This window comes from Xenia sp. Carnegie-2017, unplaced genomic scaffold (genome assembly GCF_021976095.1).
Source record: "Xenia sp. Carnegie-2017 unplaced genomic scaffold, XeniaSp_v1 HiC_scaffold_13, whole genome shotgun sequence".
Taxonomy (NCBI): domain Eukaryota; kingdom Metazoa; phylum Cnidaria; class Anthozoa; order Malacalcyonacea; family Xeniidae; genus Xenia; species Xenia sp. Carnegie-2017.
In genome coordinates this window covers 2,373,701-2,394,256 of record NW_025813436.1, presented here as the reverse complement: position 1 = coordinate 2,394,256, position 20,556 = coordinate 2,373,701, and the positions used below count along the sequence as shown (strand labels likewise).

Sequence of the window (20,556 nt, the reverse complement as noted above, 5' to 3'; positions counted from 1 at the left end):
AGTGAATTCTACTACACCTCAAGGATGTTGTATCGAATAAGGGTTTACTTTGGCTGAAAAGTTCAAGTAACTTTCTCAGCGGAAAGTTTTTAACTACGATATTATATTTAGTTGTGATTTTTAAAATATCATTGAAAACAGTTTTGAAATTTGCCAAATCGTTCCATTTTATGCCTATTTCAATTTGGCAAAAGCTTCTTATGATGGACCTCGTCTGTTGTTCTAAAATTGCGAAACTATTACTATTGGATTCTGCAATAAAGAGACATGTACCAACTACTAAGATGACGTTAGAAATTGTTTTAACTTGGACTTACTGCCCTGGCGGACAAGTCCATTGAAAGGAATATTTTAACAACCATCACAATAAGATAATTTGACTAAATTTAAAACTGTTTCCACAAATACGTTAAACACTTCACTTACTTTTGATATCTTATATAAATTATTTCACAAATCTAGAGATAGCTACATTTTATTAAATTTCCAGAGAAGGATCACTTGTGTTTAGGATTTTAAAAGAAGTACATATTTTTTTATAAAATTTTTATTTTAATTGTTTTAATTTGCGCTTTATAAAGGCATAATGAATTAATTTAACAGGCAGAAGAGTTATATGTTTGGATTCCCTTACAATATCTGGTGGAACATCTAAACAATTCTGTGGCAACGAAACCTCTTTAACATTTACACCATATACCAATGTTGTATTATTGACATTCAGATCAAATGGAACGGCACCTATGGAAGGATTTAATCTTACATTTACAACTTTCTATCGTAAGTATGTAACGGTGCTTTATAGACCAATACACACCATACAAAAACATAAATAGTGATACAAAATATTTGCATAAACGTATGTAGAGTTTTACCATAAAGTTGTTAAAAGACAAATAAGAATACATAATTAGTTAATGTAATTAAAATGTGTTAAAGCACCCAATAAATTCACAATGACAATACACATTTCCTGTACACACAATACAATGACGTAAGAACCAGACAACAAATACGGCTAACCTGACGTTTACTCCTCATTTGACTCTGAAGATGACTACCGCTAAGGTTGTCGAAACGTCAGTCAACAACAACAAAAACAGTCCTTCTCAGTACTATACCAACCTGGACGATCGACATTTACAAACATGTAATGAATTATCTGGGAAGGTAAATACTTCACTTATTATAATTTCTTTTTCATGTATTTACTGTTTACCTTTGTCTAAATCAATCAAATATAAATCTTTGACAGGACTTTCCATAAATAATTGGCTAATTATTAAAAAACGCACTTTCATAAGCGCTCAAAAACAACCAACGTCAGTTTTGTATAACAAAATGGCTTTTACCTTTGACAAAATTGACACCAACTGTATCAAATATCTTATGTGGGTTGGTTTTGTTATTACCTGCAACTACAAAGAAAAATTGATTATCTGGATAATTAAATAAAACTAAAGAACTTGTGTTCCAATTTTTAAACAATCGAAAACCTTATCGGAAAGTCCTTCCATCACTTTTTGTTGCGAAGAATGTGCCATAGTAGTATTTGTAAAATTTGGTCAATAAATTGTGAAAGAACACTGTCCTTCGTATTTCATATACGAAAAAAGATTTAATAAAATTAACTGTTTTGGAAAATTGCTTCGTGCCCACTTCGCTATATACTTACATGCACCACCTTTTCATTAATATAAAACCATTATCTGTACTAAATTATTTAGGAATGGATTTACCTTCTGCAACAAATGTTTGCTCGAATAAAATGATATACACTTCAGCTGGTCGAATTTACTCACCTGGATTTCCTAATGCCTACAGTAACAATCTAAGATGTAGTGTCACAATTGTTGTTCCTTTTGAAAGAGCACTGGAAATCGTCATCAATTATTATGATATTGAATGTAAGTTAAATTTCTATGCATTATCTCCATTTAAAATTCTGTTTACCAAATAATTCAAAAAATTTCATCGATAGCTATATATAGGTTTTTGTTTGTGCTACCTCAAAATGTTAGAATCCTGAAAACTTTTTACACAATAAGTTTCAAACTTTGGTTTACAATACATTGCAAAACAATGCTATAGATGACGAAAATTTCGTCACTTTGTAAACGTTTTCTAACATAATTGTTGATTCTTTTATATGAAGAATAAAACAACAAATCATGTTTTTTATTTCAAATTTAACACAGTGCCCACACAACGGTTGAGGTTTGTTGCAGTTTGGGAGACATTTCTCTATCCTCCTGTCTACAATTGTAAACTATTATCCTTAAATCAGGAAACGGTGTACAAAACACATAAAAATTTTCAGTTACCATTTAAGTACGGCGTAATTGACTTTCCGTTGCTTCGTTGATGGACAAATATGTCCTGATCAATTAAAAGGTTTAAAATTAAAGACTCCACTTCCGTATTTTAACTTTGATCATTATCATTAATGATCTATTATTAGAACAGAGAGATCAATATACGCAGATAGAGACAAAAACAACTCTAACTTCAAAAAGTATAAAAGATGTAAATAAATAAAATCAAAACAAACAAAATTACTCATCAGTTATATTTTTGCTTCTTTTTAAATTTAAACACTTCAATGCATTTAATTAGTACATTCCACATGTGTATGGGATAAATTGTCATTGTCAAATGGTGCCACATCAAACGACATTTGCGGTCTCTCATGAATCAACGGTCGGCCACAGAAGTTTAAAGATGGGAATGTTGTCATAAGTTTTACAACTGACTCAGTGTTACTCGTACTGGATTTTTGCTGACTTTTCGTAGTATTCCTTTAATACGTAAGTGGATAACTTGTGTTATTTATTCATAATGTTGAATTTGTAAGAACAATTCACCATGTAGTGCATTATACTCGTGCCAAATAATGCCTCCATTTCGTTCGACAATTTGTCACAATTCAATGCTTTTTTAGGATCGTCTATTGACTGCATTTTGATGATGGTTTTGCAACCAGACAAAGACAGATAATTGGGTAAGAACTAATGGGGCATCAGGAATTAATCGTCCCACCTTCGATCATACAACTGGCACTTCAACAGGTATGTAGAGTTAAGTTGCATCTGGAGTTTAAATATTTTGTTTCACTTTGCGAAAAAATTATAGAGACCACAAAAACATGACATGTAAAATAGTCCTGGAACTGTTAAGAAAAAATTCATTTCTACCATAGCCCAGAATAGACTCTTTTTATTACGAACTGTTTTATTGCATTCGTTTAATTTTATACGTTTACATATAAATTTGCAATAAAGCCTAGTTTACATTAATTGAAAGTTTGCAATGTTTTGTCATACATAGCATTGTGCCAGTTTTACAAGCAGTAAGTAAAATAAAAATAGGTTCTGCAAATAATTTGCAAAAAGTCGTAAATATTGGAAAAATGAAAGTTGTTTCTATTTAAATACGATATTCCGTAACAAGGATTTGCAATTATGGACAACTGTAAGCATGAAATCTGACAAGTGCCAATTTTATAATGTATAATGACCAAGGAGTTGAATTTCGCTTCATCTAAAACACTTGTAATAAAATCTTGAAAAAGCGGTGATAGCTATTATGTAGAAATTATAAAGATTTTAACTTTCTTTTATAATTGCGCTCTGAGAACTTAAATTCTATCGGATTCTAATATATAAAATGTTAATGTTATTTAGTTTGTTAATACGCTCTTGATAGGATGTTTAGGTTCACTTATTTTCAGGCGTGTATTTTATAATCTAAACTATGACACATACTATAATGTTATTGTACGTAGCACTGCAGAGCATAAGAGACTGAAGGCCTCAGTCCCCGCCCCCAAAAAATTCTTTTATTTTGAAATGTCATTGCAAGAAGTAAGTTATAACCAACACTACTAGATTTGTATGAAGAAATAATAACAGTAAAAGAAACTTGCTTATTGAGCAGGATCTAATTATATACTTTTAAAACTAAAAGTGAAGACTAACTCTATCATTCTGATTAGAATATCTTAACAACTTTTATATTAAGGTAAAGACAAATTTACTTTTTTTCAACAAAAACTTACTTCATCAATAAAGGATCATCCAGTAGGCTAAATACTTAAGCGTAAAAGCACATGATTCTAAGAGGTCAGTTCCTTCTTGACCTACAATTAGTCACTGGCCTGATGCTAGGCGACTATAGGTTTTGACCACAAGTCTAATAATACACTAGATAGTGCAACTGACATAAAAGTTGAAGCCGAGGCAAATTTACTTCCGGAGCCCCAAAGTAGTGGGAATCAATATGGCGTTGTATTAGAAAATATGTGGTCCAAGTTAATATCTCGCAATTATTAGCAAATCGCGGAGGTTGCATTAACTTTTTGCACTATTTATGAAATAAATCATTGGACTATAGTTTGTAAGAAAAAATTGCAGAATACGCCAATACATCGCCGTAAAATTGATTTCAAGTGTAGCTCGATTTGAAAGCATCAGCAGCGACTAAGGCTTAAGTACTGGAATTTACACATCTAAATATCGTATCAAAGGACAATCTGCGATAGTGTGGCTTAGTTCGTGTGGCAAATACAGCGATATCATACTCGATCTATGGATGTATTGTAATAGAACAGGCCTATTACAAAAATCAGTCAGAAATTGACACATGTTACAAGCACAAATTTAATATTTTGCTCAGAATAAATAATTTAGGTTTGATATTTTCAATAACAAGAATGTGTAGAAAGTTTTATATGCATATACATGCCTGAATGGTTAAAAGACAATAAAAATGTTGAAAACAGTAGCATAACATCACCATAACAGTACATTAAGCACTGTGGGCAGTGGCCATATAACCCACTGGTTTAGACTATGACAATACATTGTTTATATATATGTGTAAAACACAGTCAATACTACAAGTCTGGTGACTCTTCTTGCTTTACCAAGTAAATATTTTCCCCGTGTTGGACAGAGTGTATTGTATCAACCTGTGGTATCAACAGTTTCACAAGTCACCTGCTATTTTATACTTCACAAAAAATTTGGTGTAACAGAGGTAGACTCATAATATAAAACAAATTGAAGAAGCAAGACAGACTCTATGACATAGACAAACAAGACATAGACAAGCAAGACATAGACTCTTCGAGGTAGACTCTTCACATTCTTTCTGTAAATAATTTCTGAACGTATTAATTACTCACATCTTGACATAGTTATATTCGTTTGCCGACCAGAAACACCAGAAAATGCATTTCTGGTACAATAATCCAGTGCAATATTTAATTATGTACAGTGAACAATATACTTTATATAAATCGTGAAAAATCTTTCAAACTGTTATCTCAACTCGTTTTACTTAACAATAAATATCGGAAGATAATTCTACGACGTTCGATTGAAAATTTTGTGGCAGATTGTGCTGTGATACGATATTTAGATGTGCAAATTCCAGTATCTTAAGCCTTCGTCGCTGCTGATGCTTTTAAATCGAGCTACACTTGAAATCAATTTTACGGCGATGTATTGGCGTATTCTGCTATCTTTTTCTTGAAAACTATGGTCACATTGATTTTTCATTAATAGAGTAAACCAGTTTATGTAACCGTCGTGACTTGCAAGTAATTGCAAGATATCAGCTTTGACCAGATATTTTCTAATACAACGCCATATTGATTCTCACTGCTTTGGGGCTCCGAAGTAAATTTGCCCGGCTTCAACCACTACTTATGAAATGTAAGCCGTTGCACTATCTAGTGTATTATTAGATCTGTGGTTTTGACAAGCATTTTTGTTCATTGTCGGATCTTTGTTGATGTTCACGAATAAATACTTATGTAAACAGAACAAAGAATACAAGTAGGCGGTGATGTAAAAGAGATGTAAATGGTAATTTTGTATTTAACTAGTACAAAGAAAAAGGAAATCATGCCCCAAAAGCTATAACGTTATAATATCTACAATACCTGCACAAAATGTATGTCAATATAAAAGCAATAATGACATAGAGTTCGATTGTAATTACGCTGCGTGAAATTGCTTTGTCCCTATTTATCATACTGATATCAATAGTTATCCTCGAATGCCCTTCGTGGGGCTTTCCGGCGACCTGTCAAGCTTGCATTTTCATTATGAAAATCTTGTTCTATTTAAATCTGTATTTTAATTTGTCTAAATCTGACGTTATGTCCAAATGTTAATACGTATATGAGACATTAATTTTGTTCTAAGCTACGGCCCGGCGAATAACGCTCAAATAAGCGTCTTGTTGGTGTTACGTTTTGCCATTCCGCAGACTACGTACATGTGATTTATTTAGAAAATTTATGCTGTTAAAACATTAATAGTACAAGAAGCGACTAAGTATTGAGAAGATGCAATCTTTGTATTGATTAGTCTACTGTTTACATGCGTTGTACTCTTGCATGTCATTGATTTTCAAATTTTGTTTGAACTTTAAAATGAACTTTTCCCCATTGTTTGCACTACGAGTTACAAACACAAGCCATAAAATAAAAGCAAAGAGCGTGAGGGACTGCAAACGTCGTCAAGAGACGGAACATGGTCGAGAAATACAGATATCACATAAAGGCATAAAACTTTGTCATGATGTACAGGCCCGTAACTTGTTATTCGCCATTGAATTGTCGAACTATGGGTATTTTCATTTTGTATCAATTCAAAGAGCAGTTGTTAAAATTGTTTGTAATTTACGAATTGTCAGATGAAAGTAATAAAAATTTTTAAGTTGTTGACCCAAGTCTCCAATCTAGGAAGCCCTTTTTTGGCCCCTCAAACTAATATTAGCTCTAGCAAAGATAAACCGGCGTCGATGATAACGAGAAAATGGCGTGACGTGACGTGCTTCTATTTCCGGTTAAGTTTAAAACGGCGTTTATGTTGATTTGAGGACGTGAAAATGGGTGATTTGACGTTCTTCCTATGGTTTTACTAAATCGCGTAAATACTAAAAAGTATGCAAGTTGCAAGAGAAATTGCCCTTACACACAATTAAACATAGCTTTTTAGTAATAAAGGATTCATGTTTCCTAATGACAATTTCATACGCGTTTATTCCCATTGATTTAAATTGCCTTTTTATTAACCTTGAATCGTCTGTTTTATACGTGCTCTAAATTTTGTTGGAATTTTTATGTCATTACGTACCAGCTAAGTTTGACATTTTCAACGTTTTTCACTTTTATTGTTAATTATTTAATTTCTCTTTTAAGGTTACTATATTTTGCTACAAACAAACTATAACGAAGAATTCAATCTGGAAGTATCACTTTCAATTTGACTGCAAATGTAACAAAGTCATGTTTAAGTTTTGGTATCAAAGCTCTGGCAATACAGTGCTCAAATACTATTGGCGTTTATTTGATCTCAAATGAAAGAGTCATGCTCATGTGGAATGATACTAAAGCATGATTTGTTTTGGAACAAAGCTCAGTCAACTGTCAATCTTACTCATGGAAATTATACAGTAAAAGTGCAATAGAAAATGGATCAAATGCATAAGTCATAAAAATTCAAATTTCTTTACTGATAAAGTTTAGAGGTTTGTGAGGTTTGTGAGGTTTTAGTTTGTAACATGATCCATTAATTTTCTCATTTTCTTATTATTGTTTAAATTTATCCATATTTATATATTTATGTCGCTGTACTTATAACTTTTATATAAGCCTTATTTTATTTTATACAAGCCTATATTTGTACCTGTATCTGCAATGTTGCAGCCTTGTCACACTGTGTCACGCTGATATCAGCGTTGTGGTTGCGTGAAGGGTACGAGTGATTGTAGTCTGGTCAACTGCCTTCACTATAATAGTAACCAGGATGTTCCACTTCGCGGAACCTCATACGTCGAAATCGACGGAGTCCATTAAAAGCCTTATTTATATAAAAATTGTATTATTTATATAATTATTCATTTATACTGAAGATGGCATCATGCGATGTCGAAATATGTCGCTTCTCAAAAATTCATCGTCAATATTTAATGCGCATTTTAAGGTGCTTTAATAAAAATATTCCTTGTTTATAGATAGTCTTAAAAGTACTCGTCGAGTCATACCCAGGTTATGTTGCCTTAGATGATATTTCAGTTGTTCCTGGAGAATGTGTCAAACAAGGTAGTTTTTTGAAGGTTTTTTGTTTGTCTTATGTCATTGTTGCCGTAGTGGCTAAGTTCTTAAAAAATCTACAGTAAAGACAGTTCTAGCTATATCTGAACCAATAAAGACAGTTTTATTTATAAGATTCACACCAACATTTGGAAACAACTACTTTTCAATTAAATCCCATTTTAAAATAACAGTTATAACAAAAACATTTTAAAGAACACACTTGACTTGTGACAGAATTTGTAGCATCAACACAATTAATACACTACATAAGTCGCGAGAGGTTTTATAGTACATGAGAAAGTAAAACCACTTATTGAGAAGTGCAATTCGCAAACCATTTTAGAAAACAATTGCTGCTTACTGATATAACACTAATCATAACTCTTATCTATGTCAAGGGCAAAGCTTGCCGATCTTTTACACCTAAAATTCAAATTTTCTGCAAAATTATTATTCATGGCTTTAGAGAATACTATTGCATTAACTGTTTTTCTTTCAATTTTTGTAGATGTAGATCGTCTAGATTAGTATAGATTTCTAAGAGGTCAAATTGACTTTAAAAATAACTACCGCTGAGGTTGTGGAAATGTCAGTCAACATCAACACTTATAGTCTTTCTCTACTAACCAACACAATGGCTATCTGAATTTAAAAACAAACAACGATACTCTCGGGTTCAAGCCATTTGTACTATAACTGTTTTTCCTTACAGAGATTGAGCACAAAAAAATTCTTATTTTAAGACTAAAAAATGAGCTCGCTTTGTTCTATAGATAGCTCCAAACATTACCCCTAGCCATAAACCTTTAGATTGTCCATAACTCTAATACATCTCCATTAATGTCGCAAAGCCATTTGTGATAAGCCTTCCAAGAATACTATTTTTTATTTTTATTTACCTCCTATAAATTTAAATATTTTTCCTATTATTAAATTGCCCTTAGTTTCTATACCTCAATATCACTATCCTCAGGATATCAGTTTCCCTTTTAGTTTTTCTAGATTTGTGAATTTCCTGGATAAGTGACTTATGAATAGTGCCAATTTACTTTGAACAGATTGTTATGCTTTAGATAAGATTTGAGGGACGAAAAGTGTTGCGTATTTGCTTGGCAGACTTATTAGCACTTATTCCATAAAGAAAACTATAACAGAAATCATTCACAATTCTATTTTTTCCTTTTTCAAATTCTTACTCAATTTGCAAATGCACTTTTGGTACCGACACTATTATAAATGTAGGCTATGATGCAAGCTAGAAGAAAGTTTACATTAATAAAATTTTACCTCTCAAGTAATTCGATTTCAAGGTTTCAAATACTTCTGACGAAAAACTTTTCCACATATCACTTTATTTATGAATAATTTAATGTAACGAACAACTTTTTTTAACAAAATTTGAGAAAAATCACGTCATGTACCTGTTAACAGAAATGTAACATAAAAACAAAATGTTTTACATTTCAAACCAGATGAACTACTGAATTTTGACCTTAAAATATTCATTGTTAGCTTTGAACACCTTTCAATTTTATGTACCGGACAATTATTTCTGAAACACCTATTTTAAACACTCATCAGTAATTTTTGGGTTTAAATGAAAGAGGATTTATTCTAATTTGTCGATTAATTAATGCTTTGTCTTGTATAATGTAATATTAATATCATTAGGTGTACAATGCTGTTAATATTGGTATACATCCAGGTGCACAACAATGAGCTAATTTTCTCTAAAGATAAACAGTTATTTATTTTGAAAAATACTATGTATGAATTTTTGTCAAAGTATAAAATATTTACTTGGATGTAAAACAACTGACGGCATGACGTCCTTAAAATTGCACTGGCCATTTTTCTTTAACTCACAAGATATTTAACATCATAATTCAAGATAAGTAAACCAAATCAATAAAATGACAGAGCATCCTAGTTATTGAATTACCGACTAAGTTTTATACAAAGTTATTGACAGAGTAAAATGTTTGTTAACTAACTCTAATAGAAATCTGATGAAAATTTGACAGGTAATTCTTCTCAAATGAGCTCCTGTGGCAAGCGCAAGGTACTCCCTGGATCTCAGTCTCCACAGTCTCATTGTAGGAGGAACAGAAGCTAGACCAAACTCTTGGCCATGGATAGTTAGTTTGACTCGAGGAGGCTCTATTCATTGTGCAGGATCAATTATTGACAAATATTGGATTTTGACAGCAGCTCATTGTCTTGTACAGTCAACAATACCTGCAACTTTTTTCACCGGAATTACAATAAATGTTGCAGATCATAGAACAGATACAACGAGTGTTTATGAATACTCTTTGACGTCAGTGGCCATGTATATTCATCCTAAATATTACGTACGCGGACCTGTATATTTTGCGGACTATGACGTTGCTTTGATGAAACTCCCGACACCTTTGAACTTTACCGAACGTGTGCAGCCTGTCTGTCTTCCAAGTCAAGATGATATTTTTAACGGAAATGATAATTGTTTTGTGATTGGCTGGGGACGCACTGCATCTGGCTTCACTTCTCCATATTTACAACAGGTGAAACTTGATGTTATTAGTCTTCAAGAATGCAATAGTTTTAGCTTTTTTAACGGGAGAGTCTCACCAAGGTCAGTCTGTGGTGGTCGTAGATCAGGTGGAGTCAGTGCTTGTAATGGTGATAGTGGTGGTCCCTATCAATGTAAACGCAATAATACTTGGATACAATTAGGGATAGTCTCTTGGGGACGCTCTTGTGTGCAAGCTAGATATTACAGCGTGTTTATGGATGTCAGAAAATTCTTGCAGCCATTTATTGAAACAATTCAAAGAGGTAAAAACAAACTTTATTTTTTTCATTAATTTCATTCAAAAAAGGTCAGTTCTTTTCTCTACAATCAGCAGTAACGAAATATAAAGGATTTTAATGTAGACAACAACGGAACTTATCGCTAATACGATGGAAAGAATTTTAACAGCTCTAAATTCTTTATTAATGTAATGCAAATTTCAGTAAAAAGATGTAAGCACAGAGTAGATTATTGCATAATTATCAGCAACACTTCAAGTGATATCACTTATTTACAGAAAAGTATTCTACAACTTGCTTTAGTGTCAAAGATTGCTTACATTTTGCTAATATTTCAAAGTTTAAGGAAAGATAGACAGAGCTTCTACACAAGCTGTTGAATTTCAGCCAAAAAAATTTTTTCTGTTTTGATTTCGTTTGTTATTAATTAGTTAACACTAGTTTACGCTCATTGTATTAGTAAGAAACAGGCCTGGTTTGCCACTGAGTTTAAATAGTAAGAAGAAATTTAAATAATATAATGTTAATTATTGAAGTAATAATTAATTTGAAATGTAAATTCAATAAATGAGGTAATATAATTAGCAAGAGTTTCTCTTATAGGTCAGAACACTAATCTAACCATGTACTACTCAAGAGCAATTGGAGTTGTGTTTCAAAACTTATCAGAACTATATTCCTCGAATCTTTCGGTTATTTTAACGAATAATGGAGAATTTTCTGATATCGATATGGTTGGATATTTTCGAGCACTTCCTTATCAGATTGAGCTTGTGAAGCAAACAACCTTAATTGATCTTATTACTGTTTCCGGACAGCAAAATTTAACTTCAAATACGACGACAATACAACATATTGCTTCTGTTCTTGTCCGGTATATAAGTAGCCTGTATGCTGATTTTAGATCTGGAAGATCGGGTAGACGTACTTGTAAGTATACACATGTTAAATTATGCGTTTAAAATACTAGTACGACATAATTTTTTATGAATACTTATATAATTGCATCATTTTTTACCATTCGCCAACGCTATTGTTTATAGTATAAACTAGTTATATACATTTTTAACAAAAGTTAGCATTAGTTTAATTATAGTATTTGTTAATTATTAGTTATAACTTCACAGGAAGTTATCTTATTATGCACAAGCCGATCTAGCGTTTAGGTATTACGGTGCCGGTGTTTTTTTGTAACTGCTGTATATTAATGATAATGATAATTAAAATTGCGATTTTATTTAATGAAAAAAAATTAACCGTCGTGAGCGGAGAAAGGAAGAAACAAGTTGAAATCATAAAACAGTACAGCAAGCTTTAAAAACATTTATCACATCTTTAAATGATCCGCATTTGTTGTGATGGGGCAAACCTAATGTTTACTCCTTGGTTAAATCAGAATATAAACACTGTTAAGATTGTCGAAACGTTAGTCAGCATCAACACCAACAATCCTTCTCAGGACTCTACTATCTTGAATTATCTGTTTCTACTAACATATAACGACGTTTCCTGGTTTAAACCATTAACTTTATACACACCTTGCTCATATTAACTTCTTAATTAAAACAGAATTAATTGACTTGTAAAGAGTCTCCTCTAACGCTTTTATGTTTGTTTTCAGTTGCACCAGATTCAAATAGTACGATTGGGGAAAATGGTAAGAATTTCACTTTTGAATTTTCTTTAGATTTGTGTTTTAATAAATAATAGCCTAAAGTTTCTTTGTAAAAATAAAGATAGAATGATGTTCGCATGAACATTAATAAAAGTGTTCCTTTTTATGCAAACGTCTTTGTTCATTAGAGCAATTGAAAAATCCGTAAAATGCACATTTATTCGTGTCAAAATATAAATCTAAAATCTTTTGATAAAATTTGGAAGGTGGTAATCAAAATCGTATTTTTCAACTTGGAGCCTATTTATTAATTATCCAAGTTTGAACATATTTTGTTTGTTTATAAACTGTTTTTCTTGTAAAAATTATATTGACGGATTTTGAAACATATAATTCATTGAATTGATGTATTCTAAAAGAGGAGTATGAAAAAAAATACTTTTCATTTGAATAGGTAGTTGTTCCTTTGAAAATGGCATTGACAATTCCAGATGCACATGGAAGAATGTTAATTATCCACTTGACAACTTTGATTGGACCATCCATTCAGGCTCAACATCAAGTTCGAGCACTGGACCTAGCTCAGACAGAAGAGGATCGATTACTGGTAAGTCTTTAATTAAAATACATGTTTTAAAACTTATCCTTAAATAAAACATTGAAATTAAATAAAAGGTCTAAAATGACGAAAGCAACTAAATTTTTGTGAATTATATAGAAATCTTAGTTGTAATTGCATGTAAAAGTCTATTTCAGTTGACATAGCTTTCCCAAATCTTATTCGATTTTCATAGATATTTTAAAAAGAGTATTATTAATGTTATCATTGACGAAATTGAGTGCAGCCGGGAAGTATTTTAGCCTAAATTAGCGATATTACTTCAAAGTGGGAAATTACGACATTAAATAGAGTACATACAAAGAAGCAAGCATTAAGTAATTATTCCTATTATTTTCCCCAACACAGTTACATCTACATACACTTTTTCATAAGTTAAGAATGATCATGGAACCACGATTGAGCAACCGTACACTATGCCTATAATTTCCTAACAAACACCGCTGTTCTTTTCAGATTGTTTTAAAAGATTCTATTTTTTTCTATATGTATTAAAACAAGTAATTAAGGCAAGTTGAGCTACACTCCAATAAATATGATTAGATTTTAAGGTCTACTGTGTTTTAAGACAAGAAGATTTCCTTTTAGACAAACACAGATTCTATATAATCACATAACCATGAATGATGCGCTTAAGGCGAAAGACATCTATTAACAAACGCAACAATTAAAGCAATGCAAATCTTTCTTGATGTATTATAGATATGCACAGAGGATATATCACAGATATGCTCAGAAAAATTTATCTACTGAAACATATATACCTAGAAGTAATGATAGCAAAGTTTTGGTTGGTAAACCAAATACTTGAATTATAGAAATATCTCTCGTACTCAGGATATTTCACATGGAATAGTCTTCCAACAATACTGTAACATCGCTTTAATTAAAGGAAAATTTAATTAGTTTTTTTATATAATGCAGTCGAACCCATGTCTTTCCATTTACTGTTTCCAGAAGTACAAAACCAATTGGTGAAATGGTCATTACTTTACTATCCTACATACATTTTAAGTCTCTAATAGAAATCCAGCTGATTTTGTCATTGGCATTTTACAAACAGTCTTTGCATCCCTTAATACTTAAATTTAACAAAAAAAAATTAAGCAATATTTGCCTAAGATCAATATATATTGAGAAAATCACCACTCTGGTCATATGTCAATTTTGCATAAATCAACAAATATTCTTGGCAGCGATTAAATTTTTTATTTTCAAAGAAAGAATCATGCGAAGCAAAAAAGAACACTTAATTCACTCTAATCATGCATTATTTAAAAGTGATTAACAACGTTTTGTTGACATACAATGGACTTTATTTTACCTAGCTTCCAAAACACGTTTTAAACCATATTTTGTCATTTTAACATTGGAGCTATGTCGACACTGCCATTTCAGGTCGGTCTCGATTAGGGACTTTCTTACAAAATTAGGGACTTTGCCCATATGCCATGTTGTTTGTAATGGCTATTTTACCTAAAAACAACTGAGATCAATTCCAGTAAAGGAAATGGGTACAAATCTTTATGCAAGTGTATGACTAAAACATATTTGAAACAAATTGTAGTTTCAAAAAACGAGAGTGTTGTTAAAAAAAAAACAAAAAAAATTTCTTGAATTGCTTAAAAATGTCTTTTAGGAAAATACATTTACATTGAGACATCAAGTCCCCGTGTGCTGGGTGATAAAGCATGGTTGGTTAGCAACTACTTTAATACAACAACCAAATGTTTTACATTTTGGTATCATATGTATGGATCAACAATTGGTTCTCTTAATATATACCAACAATATATGGGAGGTAGATTAAAGCTGTTGTGGACATTAAGTGGCAATCGAGGAAATCAATGGAACAGAGCTCAAGTTACAACCAACTTTACGGAAGCAAAAACAAGGGTGAGTATAAATATCAATGTTCTCAAACTCTGCATATCAGAGTACAAAAATGCTTAGTTTCAACATTGTAAGCTTATTTAGATTGCTAAAAGGGTTGGGCGGGAGATGAGAAGATAAAATGTTCCAAGAAAAATTTTCAATTGTTTGTTCATAGCTCATAAGTAATGTTAACTTCTTCAACAAGGTAAATGTTTGGCTGTAGACTTTACTTAGAAAATCATTTTCCTATCCCTTTTAAAATTTTTTTATCGTGTAACGTCTTTTAAATTTTGGATGCTGTTGTAGAATTATAAAGGAGGATTAATGTCTTAAAACTTATATCCGTGTTACAAATGTTAGAAACTTATATCCCTGTAAGCCACGTGTCTCCAGACCAAAATTTTGTTTGTTTTCAAACGTAACATTGCAAATCAACTTTATGGATGCCTTTAGCAGTCTCAAAAACATCGTTCTTACTTTTTTTCATATAGTTTTCTACTCACTTTCTATTGAAAGATCAAACAATCTATATTAGCAACTAAACTTGATGTTGCATGTTTTCACTCACCTATGACTCCAAGACTCGGCGCACATATGAACTCTAATTGCTCATTTGGCAATCAAAAGTGAAAAAAGCGCATGTGTCTAACATTAAATTTCTAAAGTGCATAATCGTTTTTGAGTAAACTTTGCATACTACCTTGTAAAAGTTTGAATATGTAATAAAGTAAACAATGTCTATCTGAATCACCGAACAGCATATTTTCTTGCTAAAAACTTGCTAAAACCTTGCTTAAAAGCTCTTTTTATGTAGATCATCGTTGAAGGTGTTTGTGGCTCCAGCTTTACGGGTGATATTGCTCTAGATGATTTTGTTTTTCTTAGTGGTTCATGTGATATCCATCCCACGTATGCTGAACCACGCTTTATTAGTAAGTTATTTTATATAATGACGAGTGTTGCTGGCTTTTCTACGAAATTACTTTATTTTTAAGAGGTATTTCTCGTATTTTCTATGCAGAAAAATCAGCTGCAATGGTTTTGTTTTGACGTATAAATAACGTTTTTAGTAAATTTTGATCGTTGTTAACCAGACAAATTATCCCTAAACAACCAATAAAAATTAACGCAAATCTCAACAAAAGAACGGTTTTAGAAAAAAAAGCTTTGACTTGTACGCAAAACATTGTTTTTTAAAAGAGTTAAAAGATTTAATGAACCTAGTTTTGTCTTTTTTCGTAGTAGGAATTGCTACGAACATTGTAACCATGTAACATTCTTGAACACAGATCTTAAGAATTCCCTATAGTTATCAAATTTATTAACTTTTAAATCAAAAAACTTATTTTTATTAACAATGGTATTAGATAGTTGTATAGAGATGTCACATGTTCCTTTTACTTTTAAACGATTTTCCATAAAATTTTAATTTTTAGATACTACAGCAACCATTTTCCCAACTCCCACGATTTCTAATGGTAAGTATGTATAAAATTTAAAAGAGTTTATTTGTTGCTCTTTACAACTCGTGTTTTAAATGAAGAACATTAAACACGTAATTTTATCACTTACCCATACCTTACCCACATGCAATCATCTATTATGGCACGAGTTTCTTATTTGTGAATCTTTTATCATGATTTTAAATCCATTAACTTTTGTTGTTAAAAACAAAGAATTGTTTCAATTTTGTTATACAAAGTACTTAGTAGTTTTGTTTAAAGTACATGCAGAACTGGCAATATAATGACAATTGAGAGACAATATATATGTACTCTTTGTTTTACAGCCACACCTACCTCAACAACCACAATTGGTGCAAATGGTAAGGGTCGTACTTTTGTATTTGTTTATATTAAACTTTTTATCAATAATTGTAATAATAATTCAAGTGTGTGTATGTTACTTAAAGCTGTGGTCATTTTTTAAAAAATTCAATTTAGTTATTACTTTAAAAACAAATCCTTTGAAATTTATATTTTTGAAATTTATCTGATGACGAATATTGAATCGTTTCAATTTGCCTAAATTATTCAACGCTTGGCTGAATCCCGGCTACCCGGGCTTATATAATCAGCCCCAATACAATTTAAACATATAATCATTGTGGATTTATATGATTTTTAAGTCCGATATACTGCGCTCTTGGTTTTATGTGTTTTGGTGTGCTAAAATGAAATACGTCAAGATTAAATTTCTAAAGTTTCATACATTATTCAGTAGAACAAGTTTAAAGTACGTCCATTTTTTTGTTCTTTAAGATTACTATTTTATCAAATGATAGTACCAATTAGTTCCACAGTTTTATAGTTAAAACATCTGAGTAATTTGTGAAATTTGTTGTGTTTAGTATATAGTATTAATTATAGAGTTATAGTTGTATATTTTAATTTCATTTTTTAAAAACAGTATAGATACGCATTGGTAATAATAGTCATACTCAGTGACTATGAGTGTGATTAATAGTAACGAGATTGCGTGTGTTTGACTGGACAAAAATGCAGAAAATAAATCCAAAATTGTAATGTGCTTTTATGTCAGTATTTAGCTATTATTTTTATTTAAATATTAATAGTATTTTTTTATACAACACATGAAAGCTTTGATAAATGTCTGTTATTTTCTAATATGGCCAACCACAAGAATAATCAATGTTCCATTTTTTATGAAAAAATTATTTTTAATTAAGACAAGAATCAGAGTTTGCAGCTATGTGTGCATTAATTTTAGAAACTATATAACTATTTTGTCTTAAGGACCGATTTTATTTGACGATTGTGTCGAAGCTCATGAAAAATCTTGTTCAAGGTAAAAATTTTTAAATATAGAAAATTTAAGTATATATCATCTAGTTTAATTTTTGTTGCTGATAAATTACGTTTACATCAACGCACTGCATTTCTATTTTATATTGTCATTTGCACATAGTATTTATCTTTTTTACTTAGTTTTGTTCATTTGAAGAATTACTTTTAAAATTACTTTACTAGCGATGAAAAAAAATACTATCTCAAATCACGAAACGATTTGGGTTATGATGAAACGGAATGTCATATAGGTGGTAGCATAAACCTTGGATGTACTGGTATCGGATGGACATTTCTTGGAAACATAAGTGGAAGCTCCTCATCAGTAAGTCATGATACACTTTTATAGATTATGTTTTTTACTTCAAGTATAATCCTCTTTTAAGCACGACTAAATTCATTATGTTGAAACATTTTTCGAGCTGTCGTTGTTTTTGATTACATACCAGCAACTTAAATTGTTCCTAACTCTCAGCTGTAGCTCTAAATTTTTTGAGAAATAAATATTTCGCCTTTTAACGTATCGTGTTGTCTTTCAACCTAAATATTATACTCATAAAATGGTTTTCTATGTTTTTTACATCAATTATAATCCTCTTTTAAGCACGACTAAATTCATTATGTTTTTCTCGTTGTCATTGTTTTTTGATTACATACTTAAGCATAAGTTTAAATTGTTTCTAACTCCTAACTGTAGCTTTATTTAAATATTTCGCCTTTTAACGTATTGTGTTGTATATTCCACTTAAGTATTATACTGATAAAATAATCTTCTATGATAGCAAAAAGTTACTGCAACATCAAGTCTCAAAAGAAATATTATCATGATCCCGAAAGGTGGGAATATAGCTTTATTTTATGCTTTATAGAGCTCAACAAACTACGAGTCGAGAATTTGGCAGTCAAAAGAAGACGAACAAACAAACTTTAATTCTCAATTTTGGAGTGCCAGTGTCTCCACTATTTGTCTGCAGACATATTACGGCTTTATGCAAATTTCAGTTTCAGCACCATCTGCTCGTAGTTTATTTTTCGGTCAAAAACTCTTGAATATTTCAGCATCATATTTTTTAAATTCTTTTACAAAACTATGGATTCCCACACAGCTGCCAAATTTTTCATCGGGATGTTACGAAAGTGGATTCAACGTTGGAGATGTAAATTTCATTCAGGCTCGTTTTGGTATTGTTTCTGTTAACAGACCAGGTAAAACAACTTTTAAAAAAGGATTGTTTGACAAACTCCATCTACATTTAAAGGTTTTAAAATAAAAATATTTTGTTAATACTGCCTCCCCTTTGAGTTTATTGGTACTCAACACAAATTTAGGCGGATAAGTTGCAAGAATAATTGAAATTAATTTTAAAGATCAGTCTTCACTTCTAAAGTAACTGCAAATTTGTGTTTTCTCTGTTTTAGGATGTAATAATACTGTTGCTCAAGCCATTGGTGTAGGAATAAAAATACCTGGGAGGAAGAATATCAGTGTTAACGGTGTGGTTACCAATGTAATGTCACTTAATTTTGCTTCCTACCTAGACTTTAGCTTTTATGTTCGTTCCCGTCCTCCTAGAACTTAGTTTTTGATTCTTAGTTTTAATCTGCTATTATGCCGCCTGCACTTACTTATGTGATTCCAATATAGCTAATTTAGTCTATTGCCTATGATAAATTTTTTGTAAGTTAGATTTATAAGCACAACACCACTTGTTCATTTTAAAAAATGTTAGACTTATCTTCCACAACGAAAGACACTAAAGTAAAAAAAGCACTGAAATGAAGCGTATCAGTTTTATGTCTAGTAAATGAATATTGTGCTAGTTAATTTAGAAATAATATAATATGATGGATCTACGTAAAATAATGGTTATGCCTTAATAAACATAGTCATCACAAATAATATTGTGCTTATGGTATGATTTTCGACCGTGTAAAAGAGTGGCATAAAACTATAGGCATGATATAATAAAACATAGATTGCTGACGTATGAATAGCGGCTGTGGTTATCTTGAATAATCTAAGATGGAGGAACAAGAGGGCGAAAGATCTATAGAGTGTTTGCACGCACGTCACCACTACGTCAAAAATTTGACTGACATACGTCATTGCTTATTGCTGCATCAAAGCAAAATTAATCATAAAAGTCATAGTTACTAAATAGAATAATGTAGTTCTGTTCTGCAAAACAGCATTTGATTAAGGGTTGTGCAAAATAGTTTACAATCAATCAGTAACATCTTGGCTAAAATTATTATAGATTTTTAAACAGCAATAGCATTATATAATGATATTTTGAGTTCTGTTTTTATAACTCAGCAAATTTAAATTGTTGTCTTATCCTGTATTTAATAGAACTTCCAGAATTAATGCATGAAATCTGCCAGTATACAAGCAAGGTTTACTCAAAGTTCAATAACAGCAAATTAAAGTAGCAATTGACTTGCCGTAGGACACATTCTCATGCCTTCAAGTCGCTTTAATCAATAAAGATAGTTGTAGTAACTTGGGCACAATACATTCACAGCCCGAACTCCAACTGACGAATATCGACTTGTGCTGTGTTATTTTTGTTTGAAATTGCCGTATAAGAATAGCAAAATTAGCTCACATGTGAATTTTTACTTCTTCATGTATATACATTCTCTAAAACTGTGCAATTCCTGAAATAAAACATTGTTTCGAAGATTACAAAATTGTTTTCGTAAGAAAAATACAAACACCCCTTTCACTATT

At 31.2% G+C, this 20,556-nt stretch overlaps 1 protein-coding gene across 1 annotated transcript; it reads left to right on the top strand.

Annotated features, from left to right (window-relative positions):
- Window positions 1-10,440: 10,440 nt before the first annotated feature.
- On the top strand, window positions 10,441-19,793 carry LOC124455870. The gene is made up of 12 exons (XM_047006486.1): window positions 10,441-10,930; window positions 11,510-11,836; window positions 12,528-12,563; window positions 12,976-13,128; window positions 14,780-15,036; window positions 15,830-15,947; window positions 16,452-16,493; window positions 16,805-16,840; window positions 17,772-17,823; window positions 18,006-18,147; window positions 18,692-19,028; window positions 19,242-19,793. The coding sequence occupies exons 1-12, from the start codon at window positions 10,441-10,443 to the stop codon at window positions 19,400-19,402; spliced, it is 2,151 nt and encodes a 716-aa protein (XP_046862442.1). The 3' UTR covers window positions 19,403-19,793.
- The last annotated feature ends 763 nt before the right edge of the window (window positions 19,794-20,556 follow it).

Coding starts and splice junctions, on each gene's coding strand:
- LOC124455870 (XM_047006486.1), top strand. CDS start 10,441: ATGTATATTCATCCTAAATATTACGTACGCGGACCTGTATATTTTGCG. Junction 10,931..11,509: donor TATTGAAACAATTCAAAGAG/GTAAAAACAAAC, acceptor TTTCTCTTATAG/GTCAGAACACTAATCTAACC. Junction 17,824..18,005: donor CATGAAAAATCTTGTTCAAG/GTAAAAATTTTT, acceptor TTACTTTACTAG/CGATGAAAAAAAATACTATC.